This window comes from Peromyscus maniculatus, chromosome 6, assembly GCF_049852395.1.
Source record: "Peromyscus maniculatus bairdii isolate BWxNUB_F1_BW_parent chromosome 6, HU_Pman_BW_mat_3.1, whole genome shotgun sequence".
NCBI classification, from domain to species: domain Eukaryota; kingdom Metazoa; phylum Chordata; class Mammalia; order Rodentia; family Cricetidae; genus Peromyscus; species Peromyscus maniculatus.
In genome coordinates, this window is record NC_134857.1 from 9456328 (window position 1) to 9475672 (window position 19345).

The 19345-nt window shown below is 39.3% G+C and overlaps 1 protein-coding gene across 4 annotated transcripts in view; it reads left to right on the top strand.

The window, feature by feature from the left end:
• The window catches only part of LOC102920155 (EGF-like and EMI domain-containing protein 1), a 708148-nt gene that overhangs the window by 567647 nt on the left and 121156 nt on the right, over positions 1–19345 (top strand). For all 4 annotated transcript variants that reach the window (XR_013051998.1, XR_013051999.1, XM_016000520.3 and 1 more), the window contains exons 7-9: positions 10213–10332; positions 12638–12760; positions 16521–16658. Coding sequence is in view for 2 of the 4 variants with exons in the window: in XM_016000520.3 (XP_015856006.2) it covers positions 10213–10332; positions 12638–12760; positions 16521–16658 (381 nt within the window). In the remaining 2 variants the exon portion in view is untranslated. The remainder of the gene's footprint in view (positions 1–10212; positions 10333–12637; positions 12761–16520; positions 16659–19345) is intronic.

A 19345-nucleotide genomic window follows, 5' to 3' on the forward strand; every position in this document is an offset into this window, starting at 1 on the left:
CTTCCATTTCTTCTTGTTTTTAAAAATGGAAAATTTCTTAAGTATTTTCCTTTTACAATTTGGAAGCTTAGCTGAGTGGAGTCTTGCTCGGGGGCACCCCTCCCTTTTAGATCAGACCTCTTCTTAATCTCCTTATATCTTTTGGCACAGCCTTGGTGCCAATGTTAAATTTCTTGATGCTTTTTTATTCAAATTTCACATTTTGTATTTCTTTCTACCCCACTTATTTATTTTCATTGTAGACCTGCATAAGAGTGATTACTAAAAAAACATGTATCATAGTCAATATTAGGCTGATAAATCTCCTTTGACCAAGAAATTAGATCATTACTTTTCTTTATTATTTTTTAATTATATTTTTATTATTTAAAACAATTTCTAAATTTAAATGTGTTTTAATCACATATTTCCTTCCCCCAAATCCTTCCCCATCCTCTGCCCAAACCCTACCCACCCAACTTTAGGTTCTTTCTCAAACAAACAAAAACCCAACCCAACACCACCAACCCAAAAAAAACAAGAAACAAAATCCAAGAAAACAAAACAACATATGAAGAGAAAAAAATATCAAATTGTGACCACATAAAAGTGCATGTGTATGCACACACAAACAAACAAACAAAAAAAAAACCTGTGGAGTCCATTATTTGTTGGTCAACTCTGCCCGAACATAAGGCCTGCCCTGGAGTGATTGACATACCCAGTATCACTCCATTGGAGAGAATTGATTTTCCCTCTCCCAGTAGGTGTAAACAACAGTTCAACTGTTAACCTTTACCCAAGTGGTAGTTTTCATTCACTCATTCAAAAAATAACAAAATTACATATAGTAAGTTTTTAAAAGAAGGAAACTTATCACATCAAAGTTGGGCAGGACAAACCAACAGAAGGAAAACACCAAGAGAAGGTGCAATCAGAGGCTAGCTCATTCACAGCCTGAGATGCCATAAGATCACCAAACTGGAAGCCATAGGTATAGGCAGAGGACTGGTGCAGCCCTGTGGAGGCCCGGTGCCTGCTGCTTCGGTCTCTGGATCGTGTTGATTTAGAGGCTCTGTTTTCTTGGTGTCCTCCATCCTCTTTGGCTCTTCCACTCTTTTATGTTTCCTCTTCCTCGTGGTTCCCTGAGATCTGAAGGGAAGGATTTGATGCACACATCCTATTTATGGCTGAATGGTCCAAGGTCTCCCACTCTCTGTAATGTCTGACTGTGGGTCTCTGTATTTTTTCTCACGGCTGCAGGAGGATTGAGCATTAGGAGTCATTTTATCACTACATGCTTTTCTTTTTTAGACCAGTATTACTTGGTTTTATCCTAGGTTCCTGAGCTAGCTAGTCTCTGATTCTTGGTCATAGGAGCCATGTTGAGTATGGGTTTCTACTCATGGAATGGGCCTTAAGTCAAATCAGATATTGGTGGGTTACTCCCCCAAGCTTTGTGCCACAGTTGCCCATATCTTGCAGGCAATACAGCATTGTAAATCATTGATTTTGTGACTGGCTTGGTGTTTATATTTCTCATTTGGTGGCATGTAGAGTACCTCCCTGTACTAAAGACTATATAACACAGAAATGAAGGTATTATTTAGGCACCAGCTCGACATCTCCATTTTCAATGAGTTGTCCTCCTCAATGGAACCTTTCTGTCAGTTTGTAGCGAGCAAGCTATAGTCTTGGCAACAGCCTGGGTTGTTTGGGGATTCCTGTGAGACTCCTTTGGCCAACAACTCAATTAGATATAAACCAATCCCAGTACTGGAAGCTTGTTTGTTGACAAGAGATATCCAGTTGGGATTCTGTCCACCCCATTATTTAACAGTTTTCATTTAGATTGTTTTCATATATGTATGTATTTTAGCAATTTTTGAATAACCCAATTTAAAAATGAGGTACAGATCTAAGCAGAGAATTCTCAGTAAAGGAAACTCAAATGGCTGAGAAACACTTATAGAAATGTTCAACATCCTTAGCAAACAGAGAAATACAAGTCAAAACTGCTTTGGGGTTTCATCTTACACCTGTCAGGATGGCTAAGATCAACAAAACAAGGGACATCTCCTGCTGGTGACAATGTAGAGTAACGAGAACACTCTTCCATTTCTGGTGGGAGTGAAAACTTATAGAGCCACTATGAAAATCAGTGTGGCAGTTCCTTAGAAGGATGGGAATCTATCTCAAGATCCTGCAATTCCACTCTTGGGTATACACCCAAAGGATGCTTCATCCTACCACAGAAACACTTGCTTAGCCATGTTCACTGTTGCTCTATCTATAATAGTCAGAAGTTGAAAAAAAAAACCTAAATGTCCCTCATAAGAATAACAAAGAAAATGAGATATAAATACAATGGGGTATTACTCAGACAAGAAAAAAAAGAGAACAGCATGGAATTTGCAGTTAAATGAATGGAATTGGGAAAATATCATTCTTAGGTATCCCAGACCCAGAAAGACAAATATGGTATGTATTATTTATATGTGGATATTAGCCATTAAGTAATTGACAACCAAGCTACAATCTATAGAACCACAGAGGGTAGGAAAAGAGTAAGGAACTAGAGGGAATGGATCTCTTTGAAAAGGGAAATAGAATAGATAGTTATCTGGAATGGGAGGGTCAAGTCAGGAGGAGAAATATGGGCAGAGACAGTTAATATTAAGGGGCATTGATGGGCAGTATAGAAACCTGATATAGTTAATTACTTTTCAAATTAGTCTCAGGTAAATTCTTAGGAGAAAGGCAGAGAGCAGCCACAGTTTTTGCCAAAATATCACAAGATTGATCTCTATCCCCATTGCTAATATTGTGCCCCTCTGAAACCTCCACATTTCATGTAACTTTCAACACAACTGTCTTCCAGGCTCCTACTAGAATGGCCTGTAAACCCCACTTCTAGCATTCATCTACCTTTCTAGTCCAAACTCCTAAAGTCTTCCACATTTCTCAAAAATAGCATGGTCAGACATGTCACAGCAGTATCCCACTGCCTGGTGCCATCTTCTGTCTTAGTTACTTTTTGATTACTGTGAATAAACACGATGAAGACAACTTAGAAAAGAAAGTGTTTCATTGAGCTGACATTTTCCGAGCATTAGATTTTATGGTGATGGAGCACAGAGTGGCAGCAGGGTCAATTGAGAGTTTACATCTTGACCTACAAGTAGAAGGCAGAGAGAGGAAGAGTGAGGAAGAGTGGGAGGAAGAGGGGGAAAGAGGGAGGGAGGGAGAGCGAGGGAGGCAGGGAGGGACGGAGAGGGGAGAATGAATACTGGGGGTGGTACCTGTCTTTTGAAACTACAATGCACACTGCAAATGATACACCTTCTCCAATTAGGTCCCACTGCCTAATCCTTCTGAAATAGTTCCACCCAGCTGTGGACCAAGTATTCAAACATATGAGCCTATGTGGGCCTTTCTAATTCAAAAAGATTCATTTATTAAATGTATTGATAAATATGTCAGAGTTAAATGTGCATGGAATACTCAAATACCCTACCATTCTGGGGTGACCAAAGTGAATTTCACATTAAAGAGCTCTATGATATTCAATAAAAACAATTTTTCTTTAGTCAGAGGCTTATTCATATGTTTGAAGCTTTTATCATGTAACATTTATAAATATCTCATCGCTGTGGTAAAGGACCCAATTTGAGAAAAGCAGATCCTAGCAAGAGTGAAAGTAGTCACTGAGAAAAATGGGAAAGGTTTTATGGAGGAGACAGTAGCTAGGAATCCTCTAGAGAAAAGGATGCATCTTAGTCATATTGCCAGGACAATAACTATCCAGGTAAGGAGAGCAAGCACGATGGTGTGACCACTATTTTCCTTTCAAGAAAGGTGAAGAGAGGGTCAGTTATACTGCCCTTGAAAACATTCACACTTGTTAACTAAGAAAATAAGCTTGAATAAAAGAATTAATAAGACATGGTACTTGCTCTGAAGAGGGCCCAAGTACCCATTAGGTCATGAAGAATATGTCTTTTTGTTTTGTTTTGTTTTTTTGAGACAGGGTTTCTCTGTGTAGCTTTGTGCCTTTCCTGGAACTCACTTGGTAGCCCAGGCTGGCCTCAAACTCACAAAGATCCGCCTGCTTCTGCCTCCTGAGTGCTGGGATTAAAGGCATGTGCCACCACCGCCCGGCTCGAATATATCTTGAATATGAAACACACACACACACACACACACACACACACACACACACACACACACACACACACAGAGTCCTTTTTTTCTTATTGTAATTTTAAAAATTCAACTTCTGAGTGGTACAACTGTGTTAAATAAAGTCCAGAAATTTAAATTTCCAAGCTTAAAGGATTAAACTGTATAGATATCACCATAGTAAATATCTGAATATTTCCATTTCCTTTGACACGTCTCTTACAATGTTTTTCAGAAAAGCTCTCTACTCCCAAACTGTATTAGTTAAGGTTCTCTAGAGGAACAGAACTGGTATTATATATGTATGTATGTATGTATGTATGTATGTATGTATGTATGTATGTATGTGGGGTTTATCAGAGTTGTTTACAGGCTGTGGTCCAGCTACTCCAACAATGGCTGTTTCCCAACAGAAAGTCCAAGAATAGAGTAGTTGTTCATGAGGCTGGATGTCTTAGCCGATCTTCAGTATATACTGAAATTCTGAAGAAGTAGGCTCTAATGCCAGTGAAGTTATGCCTTGGAGCAAGATAGATGAACTTTCTGGTGAGAACAAAGACAAGCAGGCAAAGAGAAAAAGCCTCTTCATTCAGTATCCCTTATACAAGCCGTTGCAAAAGGGTGTGGCCCAGATTCAGAGTGAGTCTTCCCACCTCAAACGATCTAGATTTAAGGTGGGTCTTCCTTCCACAAATGATTTAATGGAATAAAAATCCCTTCCAGGTGTTCCCAGATGCTTGGTTTTCTATTAACTATAGCCCCAGGTTGAATTGCCATTTGAAGGTGGACTTTTCTTTCCTGCCTGCTAATTCCCAGTAACCAACATGGAGACTCAGTATTAATTATAAATGCTTGGCCAAGAGCTCAGGCTTGTTACCATCTAACTCTGACATATAAATTAACCCATATTTCTTATGTACCCTCTGCCTTGTGGCAGTAGGTTCTTTCAACATGGAAGGTTCATCTTGCTTCTTCCTGTGTCTCTCGTGACTCTCAAGACCCCACCCTTCTGCTGTGGGATGTTCTGTATGTCCTGTGGGAGCCCGTTCTCAGGTTCCTCGTGGCTTTACCCAGCAGGTCCACATAGAGGATGATTAGGACCATGGGCCTGAGTGCAGGTGTCTGAGAGGCTCTGCACTTGGCTGTGCTGGGGGATGGTCTGTATGTCAAGTTGCTCTGATTGGTCAATAAATAAAACCTGGCTAGGCAGGAAGTATAGGCGGGACTAACAGAGAAGAGAAATAAAAGAACAGGAAGGCAGGAGACAGCCTGCAGTAGCCGCCAGGACAAGGAAGATGTAAAGTACCGGTAAGCCATGAGCCACATGGCAGGGTATAGATTTATAGAAATGGACTAATTTAAGCTATAAGAACAGTTAGCAAGAAGCCTGCCACGGCCATACAGTTTGAAGCAAAATAAGTCTCTGTGTTTACTTGGTTGGGTCTGAGCAGCTGTGGGACTGGCGGGTGACAATGATTTGTCCTGACTGTGGGCAAGGCAGGAAAACTCTAGCTACACCCTTCTTCTTTCTAGTGTCCTTAGTCTACTTTTCCCACCTAACCTTATCCTGTCCAGGTATTGGCTAGTCAGCTTTTTTATTAAACCAACCACAGCATAATTTTCACAGTTTACAGAAGGATTATTCCACAGAAGTAGTCAAGAAGACAACCAAGAATACCCATCATACCACTTAAGCAACTTATGTCTACTTTTTTCCACTGAGGATTAGACCTGTGGTTTGCAGAAGTCATGTAAATGGTATTAGTCTGCCTGTGATCACTTGTCTGTCATCTTTTGTTCAACATAATGTTTTTTTTTTGATTCATCTAGTTTTATACCTGTCAATACTTCATTCCATGTTTTTTACAAAGGAACATTTATTAAGTCATAACCAGCCTAGAGCAGTATTATTGGATCATATTCTACCTGCACATTTAACCTTTTAAACACTGCTACAGTATCTTCTAGAACTAACCATTTAAAAAAAAAGGTATTCCATGTATTTATTTGGTGTGTGGGTGTGGGTGTGGGTGCACACATGGTGTTTGTGTGTGGGTGCACAATCCACCGCATATATGTAGAGGTCAGAGGATGACTTAAAGAAAGGAGTTGGTTCTTTCATCTCAGCACATGGGGTTGAGGAATAGAATTCAGGACATTAGGCTTGGCAGTAAGTACCTTGAGTCTCTCAACCACCTCTTATGTTTCCACTCCATATATGAGGATTCTAGGTGCATCGGCACCTTGGTAAACCTTGGAAGTGTCAGTAAGATGTGATATGGCATTTCTGCATCTATGCCAATTTGGACTATTGTTCTGTGACATTTATGTTTATACTATCATATGGCTGAATATTAGCTGGACCCTAAAGATGAGAAGCATCAACATTTTTTTTCTACCAGGGTTTCTATAGCATTGGGATGTTTGTTTGTTTGTTTATTTAAATGTTTGAGATGATTTATTAATTTCTTGAGGAAAAAATCAAATTTGATAACAAATTTAGAAGTTCAAATGGGGTTCAAAACTTCCTATGGCTTCTTAATGCAGTTTCGGTAAATTTTCCTAGTTCATTCTATTGGCAGATTTTGGCCTGTATCATACAGACTTGTCAGGTATATGTGTATAAATTGTTTGTTATATTCTCTTGTTTGTGATCCTGCTTTAGTTTCAGATAGCTAAGAGTACTGATAACACCACTCATCTTTTGAAAAAATTTACTTCATTGTGTATCTTTTATTTATTGTGTGTGGTTTTTTAGTTTTGTTATCAAAGTTATTTTTCTATTTATTTTGAGTTGACCTTATTTAGTTTTTGAAAATTTTAAATTTTAGTATTGGCTTTTGGTATAAATATTTAAAACTTTCCGACTCTCTAACACTGTTTTAATTTTGCCCTGTTCTTTCAATGACATTTTGAGTTATTTAAAAGTATTTGAAATAGACATCAAATAACCTAATTTAAAAATGAGGTATATACCTAAACAGAGAATTTGCAATAGGAGAATCTCAAATGGCATAGAAACACTTAAAGAAATGTTCAAAATTTTCTTAGCTATAAGGGAAATGCAAATCAAAATGACTCTAAGATTCCATCTTACACCCGTGAGAATGCCTAAGATCAAAAACACAAGACAGCTCATGCTGTTGAGGATGTAGAGCAAGGGGAACACTCTTCCATTGTGGGTGGGAGTGCAAACTTTTACAGTGACTTTGGAAATCAATAAGGCAGTTTCTCAGAAAATTGGGAATATAACACAGCTAAACCACTCTTTGGCATGTAGCCAAAGAATGCTCAATCATACAATAAGGACACCTATGTTCAAAGCAGCTTTATTTTTCAGAGTCAGAACTTGGAAACAACCTAGATGCTGCTCCACTGAGGAATGGATAAAGAAAATGTGGTACATTTATACAATGTAGTATTACTCAACTGTTAAAAACAATATCAGGAAATTTGAAGGCAGATAGATGAAAGTAGAAAAAAATCATCCTGAGTGAGGTAACCCAGACTCAGAAAGACAAACATAGTATATGCTCACTCATAAGTGGGTATTAGCTGCAAAGTAAAGGATAGTCATGCTATAATCCACAGACTCAGAGAGGCTAGATAACAAGGAGGGCCCAAACAGGGAAGGCATAGCTCTCCCTGGGAAGGGGAAATAGAAGAGATCTCCTGGGATGGGAACTTGAGGGACTGGGTTGGGTGGTAGATGGTGGAAGAGAGTACTGAAAGAGATGACTGGAAACAAGGTGAATTTCAGGGTCAGGTAGAAACCTGATGTAGGGGAAACTCTCATGAATCTACAAGGATGACCCCAGCTAAGACTCCTAGCAATAGGGGACATGTAGCCTGAACTGGCATCTTCTATGATCAGATTGGTGACTACCCCAATTGTCATCAGAGAGCCTTCATCCAGTAACTGATGGAAACAGATACAGCCAAACATTAGGCTAAGTTCTGGGAATCCTGTTGAAGAGAGGGAAGGAATGAAGTAGCCAGAGGGGCCAAGAACATCACAAGAAAACCCACAGAAGTGACTGACCTGGTTCATCAGAACTCACAGAGTCTGAACCAAAAGCCAGGGAGCCTTCATGGGACTAACCTAAGCCCTCTACACATACGCAACAGTTGTGTAGCTTGGACTACTAGTGAGACTCCTAATAGTGGTAGCAGGGATTGTCCCTAACACTTCGGCTGGCTGTTGGAACCCTATTCCCCATACTGGATTGCCTTGCCCAGCCTTAATACAAGGGGAGGTGCTTAGTCTTAAGGCAACTTGATATAACATGCTTTGTTGATACCCATGGGAGGACTGATCCTTTCTGAACAGAAACAGAGGAAGAGTGGATTGAGGGGGTTAGAGGGAAGGTATGGGGAGGGAATGGGAGGAGAGGAAGGAGGGGAAACTGAAATAGGGATATAAAATTTTAAAAAAATTTAAATAGTAATTATATATACATGTATACATACATACATATATACATATATACATACATACATATATACATATGTATATTTGCCTTAGGCTGGGGAGATGGGCACAAGTGTGAAAGTTCTTACCAAACATGAGGAACTGTGTTTCGGTGCCTAATACCCATGTAAACAGCATTGGCAGGAGAACAAAAAAATAGAAAAAATCCCCTGTAGTAATTTTATATCCACTGACGTTTTGTTTTGACTCAGTTTGTGGTCTGTCATTTCAGAGCTCTGTGTGTATTGAAAAGGAATATATACTATGAGAACGCTGCTGAAGGAGTTAAAAATGTCAGTTGGTGTAGTGTATAGTTAAGTTTTGTCTCCATAATTTTTATTGTCTTGTCATCTTGTTTCAGTATGTTATTTTTTGATGCTGGGAACAAACACTGGATGTTTAGGAAACCCTAGATGTATACTAACAGACAATCTGCCACCGAATGTTACCCGAAGTCCCTTCTGTGACTTTGTCTTATCAATTGCAGTCACAGGAATATCCAAGTCTCCAACTGTTTCTATCAGTTCCTTTGTATGACATAGGTAAAACTGGATCCATTCTTTGAAAAACAACATGGTGATCTCCTAGGGCGAGATAGTCTGAACATCCTTGTGTCTACTGAAGGGCTGAATCAATGTTCAGTTCGGCGAAACAGAAATCACCAAGGCAACTCCCCCAAAGCTCTTAAAGAACTTAGACCAAAGCTCTAGTGTTTGTCAGATGGGACAAGCATATAGCACCATGGGACACATTCTGTGACGCTGGCATCACTCTGTCCCAGAGCCAAGAACAGACATTACCAAATAAGAAGAATACAGAATAAGTGAACATTTCTCAAATTCGAAAGTCCTTAACAAATACAAGAAAACCTCACTCAACAGTTTATAACAATAATTATAGTCTGGGACAAATAATTGATCTTAGACAACCAAGGATGTTTAGAAATCTCAGTGCTAATTACTATCAAGTGTGGTAGAATATGTCTGTAACCCTAGCATTCTGAAGCCAGCATTGGGGGTCAGGTTGGGTTCAAGGCCAGCCTGTGTTACGTACAAAGACCCTTTCCTCAAAGGGAAGGAAGGATTAAATTTCCATCCCCACTGCCTATAGCTGAGAATCTTACCTTTGTTTCTCCATCCACCTTTTCTTGATGCCATGATTGCTGACCCAATATTGGGAGGAATCTAGGGAAAGAGTTGGTCTAAGGAGAATCTGACTCTTCAAAGGTGTAGAACCCTGGATAGAGAAACAGAACAGAGCTATCCAAAGGAACTGTTGATTCTCTTTTGTGTCAGAGGGCAGGAGATGCAAACTTGGAAACAGGGATATTAAATTAAGTCCCTTTTGACCTTGATCTCTCTATTTATTTTGTCCAGAATTAGGGCTCAGATCACAAAGCAGAAATGTGATTGTTGAATGAGTTCCATAGGAAAACGGGAAAGACTGTTCTGGAATCTAACTGTCTGTAAATGGGAAACAAATGACTAACCACTCCACAACTTTCCTTTGTCCAGCCATCTACTTTGCACATCTTTCTAAACTGAGCCAGTTTCAAACTCACACCGCTTCTTTGTTTTCAGAGACAGACCCCTGTGCAGGTGGGAATGGCTGTGCTCACCTATGTCAAATCGAGAATGGCGTGGCCAGGTGTACCTGTCATGCTGGGTACCAGCTGTCTGAAGACAAAAAGGCCTGCGAAGGTAGGAGGCTGAAGCTGATGTCTTAATTGGGTAATTGTTTGAAATTCTGTTGCAGTCAGATTGAACAGTTGGAGAAGGTAGGAGAAAGGGTGTTTTTATTTATGCTAAAAAAGAACATTTTAATTCTTGACTTTATCACTATGAAAAGTATTTTAGAATGCTACAAAAAAAAACCTCAGTGAAATTCTTACTTATTGTAAAAAATGACCTAGTGTGCTTTCAGAAGTAATGGTTTTTGTTTTCTATATCTTTTTTTAAAAAGTGAAATCCAGAATTAATATTTCAAAACCCTTAGGAACCACATAGGGAGTTTTTGATTATAGACTACAGAGGTGGGGGTAACCTTTGAAAAGCAAGTATGTGCAAATGAGGCTCTCAGAACTTAGGAATAATTAAAATGAGAAGAAAAAGAAACTCCGTAAACACAAGGTTACACATTTCTGTTTCCAGAAATAGCAGAGCAGACACACTTCAGTTCAAAGATGAAAGGGCTAAATTATTTCATGACTGGCACCAATAGAGAATAAAGGAATTCCTGTGGGATAGTCTTTGTTTTAATAACTTCTGAGAATCCACAGAATCCTTCATTTTTATCATGACATTTCCATGAAATGAGAAACAGTTTATTTGGATTAATTATGAAAACAACAAAATGTTCCTTGACTTACAGTCCTGATAAACATTTTGAGAAATTGAATACAAACTAGACACAAAAATGAGTGTGAAAATTTGGGGGAGAAATGGGGGCTTATGAAAGGGCTCAGCTGGTACACACACTTGATGCCAAGTCTGATGCCTGAGTTCAAGTCCAGGCCCCGATGGTGGAAGAAGAGAACCAGCTGCTACTAGTTGTCCTCTGACCTACACTTGTGTACCTTGACCCTCCCCACCCCCATGGACATATGCACACATGAACACAAAATAAATAAAGTGAAATAAAAAGAAAAAAAAAGCTTTTATGGATTTTAAGCATTTTATTCTGTCAAAGATATACTAGCTTGGTTTCCATTTCCTTTTTACTAATTGTTTTGTTATTTCATACATGTATGGGTATTTTGCCAACGTGTATATTTCTGTACTGTGTGCATGCAGTACCCACAGAGGTCATAAAAGAGCATCATATTTCCTGGAACTGGAGTTACAAAGAACATGAGCTGCCAAATGGGTGCTGGGAAATGAACCTGGGTCTTCTAAAAGAGCAGACAGTGTTCTTAACTGCTGAGCCATTGTCCCAGTCCCTGGTTTTCATTTCTTAGTGCAAACCTAGCTTGGCAACTGGCAGAAGGGAGAGTGGAGGGTCTTAAATACTATTTCTTGAAAAGTGACAAGCAAGATAAATAGAAAAACAGATAACTTACATTTTTCTGGCTCCTATTTTAATGTCTGATATATTAATCCTAGAAATCTCTCCCCAATACCACTGCATATTTGGGAACTCTACCAGTACATGAGAATGGTGAGTGGCAGGCAGATGTGAAGGAAATAGATGCACTAGTCAGAAAAGATGGGACAGGACCTCTTCAGCTAAAAGGAAGAGGAGATTACCAGGACCACAAAACTGAAGTTATCCTGGATCGAAGTGAGCATCACTTCCAGAAGAGAGACAGGACACCAGCATCATATGGCATGTCTCATCACAGTCACAACAGTTATAAAAAGGCATATGGACCAAGTGTGGGTTGCTATGGGAAAGGCCCCACATCTGACTTTCCCGTCACTGTATCTTCTCCTTTAAAAGAAGGTATTGCAACAGATCGTATTGGGAATATAGGTGTATATTCAAATACACATGTGCAAGCAATAAAAATTGATGAAGAAAGAGGCCATGAATTTGAAGAAGAGTGGGGAAGGGCATGTGGGAGGCTTTGAAGAGAGGGAAGGGTGGGGAGAAATTTAATTAACATACAATCTCAAAAGTAAACAAGAAGCCAGGGAATTGGAATATCTGTTCAATAATATGATATGTTCATAACATCAGACTGCAATGGCTTCTGTTTATGCTGTTGAGGAATGGATCTGAACTATTATTCACAGTTGCATTCAACTTTTTCCAATTAATAGCATCTGGTTCTAGTAGATATGAAGAAGTACTAGTGAGCATCAGAAAAACATGGGATGCACAGTCATAGTCATAGCAGCTGGTTGGCTCACAAATCCCTCCTCACTCAGTGGATGGAGTCTGTAGTATTTCGTATTATGTGGAAAGGTAGAGGTTAAGTGGAAGGTGACAGATAATTCATTTTTATAATTTACAAATGTCTTGATTAGAGTTGTTATGACAGCTGCTATGCATCTCTTCCTGCAGACATAAATGAGTGTGATGAAGAACTTGCTCCCTGTGCTCACCGCTGTGTGAATTCAGAGGGGTCCTTCACTTGTGCCTGCCACCCTGGCTTCGAGCTAGGAGCTGATGGAAAACATTGTTACAGTAAGTAGCAATCATGACAGCCTTGGAAGTCAGTGAGGTTTTACAAGTATCAAGCGAGAGTAATAATTGAAAGAACAACACTGAAAGTCTTGTCCAAGAAGTTCCTGAACATGTTGCCTGGTGGGGTAGTATGAAGATGGGAACTGACATGTGTAACCTGCTTCATTCTACTGTTGAGGAAAGAACCAGATACAAAATAGTCTGCATAATGATTCACAGGATAGTAAGTGAGGATGAACTTTCAAGTCTTCTGACTTGAAAATCTTGGATTCATGATTCAGATGCTTTGTGAAGTTCTGTCTTCTTGTATCACCTTGGTTAAACACTACAGATTCCACCGTGATGCCCAAAGAAGAGGAAACAGCATGGATGAAGGAGACTTGAGAGAAAAGAACAGTTGTAGGCTGTAATTGCATGCCCAAAACATAAGATGCTCCAATGTCTACTGTCAGTACTGACTTCTTTGGCCCTTGACATTCATCACACCTCTTTAAATGGTTCATCCTATTTCACATGCTCACCATTGAACTCATGCGTCTCACTGCCTAGCCAAGCGCTCATCTAATGTGTCTCCCAGCCCTACCTAATTCCCCAACTCAACTCAATTGCTAGTTTAATATACACGTTGTTAGAGATGTATTTAAAATTTTGGCCTATGGAATTATCGGTTACAGTTGCTATGTGTAGATGCTTCCTATCCAATCCCTTTCCCCACAAAGAAGCACACTGTCTACTTTCCTAAGCTCTGAGCGTCTGGTTCCAACCCACCCCCATCCTCCCCCACTTTAACCTCACTCCCCTTTTCAAAAACAGCAGCAGGTTTCACTTTGTCTTACAAATTTCTTCATCATTTCTCCCCATTTTAGTTACCTATCTTGACTGTTATAGCATCAAAAACCTACATGCCAACTACCACGGAAGCTAACAAGTTTCCCCAAGTCTCCCATAGAATTATAAGAAGAAACATCAACCCCTATTAATACAAAGGAGTTTGGTCCTGTTGCTGCCAAAGCCATTTCATTTGTGTGTTTGGGGGTTGTTATCTCTTAAAAGATATCAGTCAAGAGATTGGCTCTCATAATAATCCCCTTCTTGTCTAAATCATCATTATTACTGTCTTCTAAATTAACATTACCAACATTTCCTGTCTTAAAAATGCTCTCAAGTGAGTTCACATCCACTAAATTTCTATGAAAATGTTTTTGTTAGCCAAAACAAACATTCCCTCTCTCTCACCTCATATTTTCTCATCAACCCATGCTAACAGAACTCCATCTCTGACCCTCCATGCACTCTTTCATCTCTGTCCTTTCATGTTTCCAGATAAAATTAAAACCTCCCTGGCTTGATCAGGCTTTCAGAGCCATTCAGCAGTTGGTTACTGTGTTGGGTAATTTGGGTCAATTTGACACAAGCCAGGCTTACTGGGGAGAGGGAACTTCAGTTGAGAAAATGACTTTATCAGATTAGCCTGTAGGCAAGGCTGTGAGCCATTTTCTTGATTAATGACTGATGTGGAAGGGTCAAGCCAGGAGCTTGCAAGCAGGCTGTGTTAGCCATGGAGGCGAAGCCAGTGAGCAGTGTTCCTCCATAGCCTCCGCTTCAGTTCCTGCCTCCAGGTTCCTTTCCTGCTTGAGTTCCTGCCTTAGCTTTACTCTACATTGGATTATGATTAATTGGCATACCCTTCTTTCCCAGGTTGTTTTTGGCTATGCTGTTGATCACAGCAATAGAAACCGAACTATGACAATGACCTTCACGTTTCTGAAGTGCTCTCTTCCCTCCTTCCCTCCTACACCATCCCAGTGTCTCATCTCCATCTCTGCTCTAGCTCAGTACCAAATTTGTGCTTCCAGTTCCTCTACTTCTAATGACATCCCTTAAGTGTGCGCTCAGTGGCCTTACTTACATGAGTGACAGCCACTGTATTCTGGTGGAATCTCTTCCTCAAAAATGCTCTTTGCACTCTTTCACACTCACTGCTAATGCCAAAATGCTTATAGCAAAAGTTATTAAGTCCTAGGGCTGGGACTTGAACAGCCTTCCAATTCTGCATAAACAAGCCCTTCGCCCACCATTTACATGCACTGTGTATAATTTTATTGGTGTGAGACAAAGAACACAGAGTGATAGACAAGTGAGCATGTTTACATTCTTCCTGGGCTTCTTCATGAAGAGACACCATTAAAAGTCAGGAAATTCACTCTCCTCTGCATAGAATTCTGTTTCATTATTGTTGATGTATCGTCTCATCTGTCCACTCATTCTACTGTGTTCATAGTGCAGTTTCTGCACAGTGGTGTTTGCCTTTTAAAGAGCAAAGTAAATAAGACAGGAGGGAAACTGACTACTAATTAAGAAAGAACTTCTGAGGTTGGGACCTTTCTGAATGCCTGCAGGAATCCCCTTTCAGGAAGAGAAAATGTGGATGCATTCTTTTATTAATATTTGGTTTTCAAATATAGCCATACTTTTAGGGATAAGCATATTTTAAAATATGCAAGTGAATTTGCAAATGGACTAGCAAGTTCTCAGGCATCATGAAAGAAGGGATCATTATTAATAATGGTTTATGACTTATGGGCTTTCTTTAGAATTTACTCAGGAAAGCAATTTGCCTTAGAGTTGACCGTATTAGGTGGAAGTGCATTTTTACATTTACTTTCCTGATGGAAATATTTAACTAAGTTCTCTCTACAATAATCCCCAGACCCCAATATTTACTACTGACAGGCAAACCTTTCTCAGTGAAAATCTGTTTTGAGGTGTCTCCAAACCCATAGGCAGAAGAAATCTTTTCAGAGCATCATGATATTTAGCCATGAATCTAGCACCTCTATGAAATGAGTGTGTTGTAGGACACTTGTCCAAGAAAAGGCTTTATGGTGATTTAATTTCTTTAGAGAAAATCTTGAAATATTATATAATAGAACCACTCAGTCCTTACAGTGTGCTGTGAATTCATACTCATTGTCATGTGATTCGAATTTGAGTGATAGAAATGATAAAATAAAAAAAAACACCAGTGGCCAGAGCTTGAAATTTTATACTTTAAACACTGAGTCAAGTATTCTATTACTTCTTGTGTCTTCATTTAGAAAATCAGAGGCTACAATGTCTGCATGCTCAGGCCAGTCAACATTCATATTCTGAGTCTGATGTTCACCAATATGTCCAAATTACTAGCATATGCCAGGGATAGTGACATGTTTCCAAATTAACAATATGCTAAGATGATAAGTGTGTTTTATATGCATCAAAGCTGGTTAGCACTCTCTTGTGATGCAACTTACAGATTATCAGCCAGTACATTGGTTCAGTCTCTCTTAAATCCCAAGTCACTTTTAACAGTAGTTTTATGAACCCATGGGCACTGAAAAGAACAATCATCAATTTTAAATACACACACACACACACACACACACACACACACACACACACACACACACACACTTTGGATCCCCTAAAGGAAGTGTTTTTTAAAGTATTTAGTAGCCACTGATGGACTCATTATTGTCTTTCTTATCCTCTTGTTACCTGATTTACCACTTCTTCTCATCACTTAGTAGTTCAATACAGCATAGGTATGTATAATGCTCATGATATGCCTTAGAATTTTACTTTTCTATCTGTAAAGTGTTGGTGTATTTCCAATAGAGTGTGTCATCCTCTCAAAAGAGAAAGTATGTGCATTGTTAACATATATTCCATTTTTTCTCTATTGTTATGCTAATAACCTTCTTTTGCTTGTTTTGGAAAGGAATTGAATTAGAAATTGTAAATATCTGTGAAAAGAACAATGGTGGTTGTTCTCATCACTGTGAACCTGCAATTGGTGGACCCCATTGTTCCTGTAACCATGGACATCAGCTCGACACAGATGAGAAGACATGTATAGGTAATGTTTGGTAAATGCTATCTTCATTCAGAGTTTCTCTGGACTCATTCAGCACTTGCATGTTAATACACATTGCTACAGTCTGAGCCACAACCCTCAGACTGAAGAGAGCTGCATTAAACTGTGCCTCTGACCACTGATACATAGCAAAGACATCATTATACTTGGATATTTACCTTGAAATTAAGGAGACTGAAATTCATTTAATGAGATATATGGCCTATTAACTCTATGTGAATAAAAATTATTGTTTTGTTTCAGGAAAATATTCTAAGGTCTATCTAACCTACTAAATGTATATGCTTACAATAGATACAACTGTGGGTCCCAAGTCTTCCTGCCTTAAGCAGAAATAAAATCAGTTCCTTGGTTTTCAGTTTGGTAATGAATTAGATGAATGTGCTATGGCAGCTTTTAACAAAAGAAAAGTTTAAAAAATAATCATTCTTTGGACATCCCAAGGCAAACGCATTTTTTAATTATGTCTTATTTGTGTGTTTATGCATGGGTAGGTGTACATGTGAGTGCAGGTGGCCACTACGTCCAGAAGAGGGATTCAGGGCCCCTGGACCTAGAGTTTCTAGTGACTGTAGGCTGCCTGATATGGGTGCTGTGAAGATAACTTGGGTCCACTGCAAGAGCAATACATCTTCTTAACCACAGAGCCATTTCTTCAGCTCCTAAACCCACTTTTAATGGATGGCTTTAAGAACATATTACTAGAATTTCCATCCTTAGTTTCATTCATTTATTATTTGTAATGATTATCATTTCTATCCTCTTCAATAATGAGAAAAATAATCCCAACTCAGCCTTCCCTCATAAAGAAATGCCGAATGGAAATTTCCCAGTGTTTCTCTGCTAAGCAAGGGAGCCAGTATGAAGTGGCACTGCTGTGCTCTGCTTCTGAAACATTCCAGGCCCCCAGATAGTGATGTCTTCATTCTAAAATAGAAACACTGCACTTTCCTTAATGATGACACGTGTTTTCACTCTTTAAAGCAATAATATGAGTGCTAGAAAACCTCACTTTCTCTGCATGCTCTTCACTGAGGTGGGAGACAGTCTAAAGCAATAATAGAGAAGTGATGTAAGCACTGGGTTTGGTTATTTGACTTTGTACTTTATGAGAGAATGATCTCATGGAATTTAAGTATTCTGTGGCCTTGCAAAACTATTGAAGCCCAAATGAAGCCATTGCATATGTGTCTTGATCCAGTAGTGCCTTCCACACTGCTGGGAGTCCGCGGCGCCCAGCATATCAGAACCAACTGTTTTCCTTGTGTCTCTTGCAATGAAAAGTATGCCATTAACATTTAAATTTATGAAAGAAATGAATGGTTCTCTTCCTCTCTCCTTTCTTCCTTCTTTCTTTTTCCTCCACATTTTACTTTTCATGAGTACTAAATAAAAAGAAAACAGAAAAGTTTTATCTTTTCTTTATATTTTTATAAATGTATTTGTTCTTATATTCTTTTAAACCTTGATGTCTTTAGTCTTTGAAAAGTACAACTCAGGAAACTTAACTTATTTACAGCTAGAAAAAATATAGCATCTGCTAGGGTTAGAATGCAGAAAATTGCATATTGATAAGATTTCAGCAGTCAACAGGCAATGTTACACTGCTTATGGTTCATTTTGTTTCATTTTTTCAATAATAAAAATGCTTGTTTCTGAAGACTAGATTTCACTAGGGCAAGAGTAACAACTTACTTAGCCCACGAGGTCACCCTTGTTGTTGCCTGTTGCTTTGTAAAACCAGCCATGGGTTCTATCAAATGTTAGTTACTTTGAGGTGTTTTCTAAAGGAGGGAATATACAAGAAAAGATGCATACAGTCCAGCTAGCATGCCAGTGGTCAGCCTCACCCAAGGGCGGAAGCCTCATGCTGAAACCTAGAGAAAGGGCAAAGTGTCATTGGAGGGACAGTTGTCTGATCCCAGGGAGGAATTCCAAGTTAATCAAACAGCTAGACACTAGGAAGGATTTGTAAGTTTTCTTCCGCGACTGAACAGAGGCTGGAGTTTTTTGCCCTCATGCTTTTCAGAGCTGAGTGGTTAAGAATTTCACCTCAGTACCACGAGTCTTCCAATTTGGGGAGTTAGATTTTTCTGCTCAGGTGAGTGGTGCGTTCTGGCTCTGTAGTAGTGTTCTACACAACAGCCAAAGCCGTAAAGTATGACTAAAAGAATGAACACAGACAAGCGACGATTTCATCAAGGCTGTGGGAAGAAATAAAGAAATATAGAAAGCAGCTGATATAAAGGTGTAAGTGACAGTGTTTTCTAGAAAAGACTTGAGTGAGGGCTAACCCCGTGAAGTCTGTAAGTGTGAAAACCTGAATTCTGGTTCCTAGTACCCACATAAAAGGCTGGGCCTGTAATCCAGGAACTTGGAGATGCAGACAAGAAAATACCCTTGACCAGCTGATCCAGTGACTAAGAGACCCTTTCTCAAAACATAAAGTGGAGAGAGCATTGAGGAAGACCTATGATACATGTGCACTACACACACACACACACACACACACACACACACACACACACACACACGCAAATTCTACCATAGAAAAGGTAAGTTCCTGTTGAGCTTTTGAACTGAAGTCAGTGTGCAAGGTAAGACATTTCCCTGGAGGAATGAAAATGGCAAAATAATCGGACTTTTATATATTATATTACAACATATAA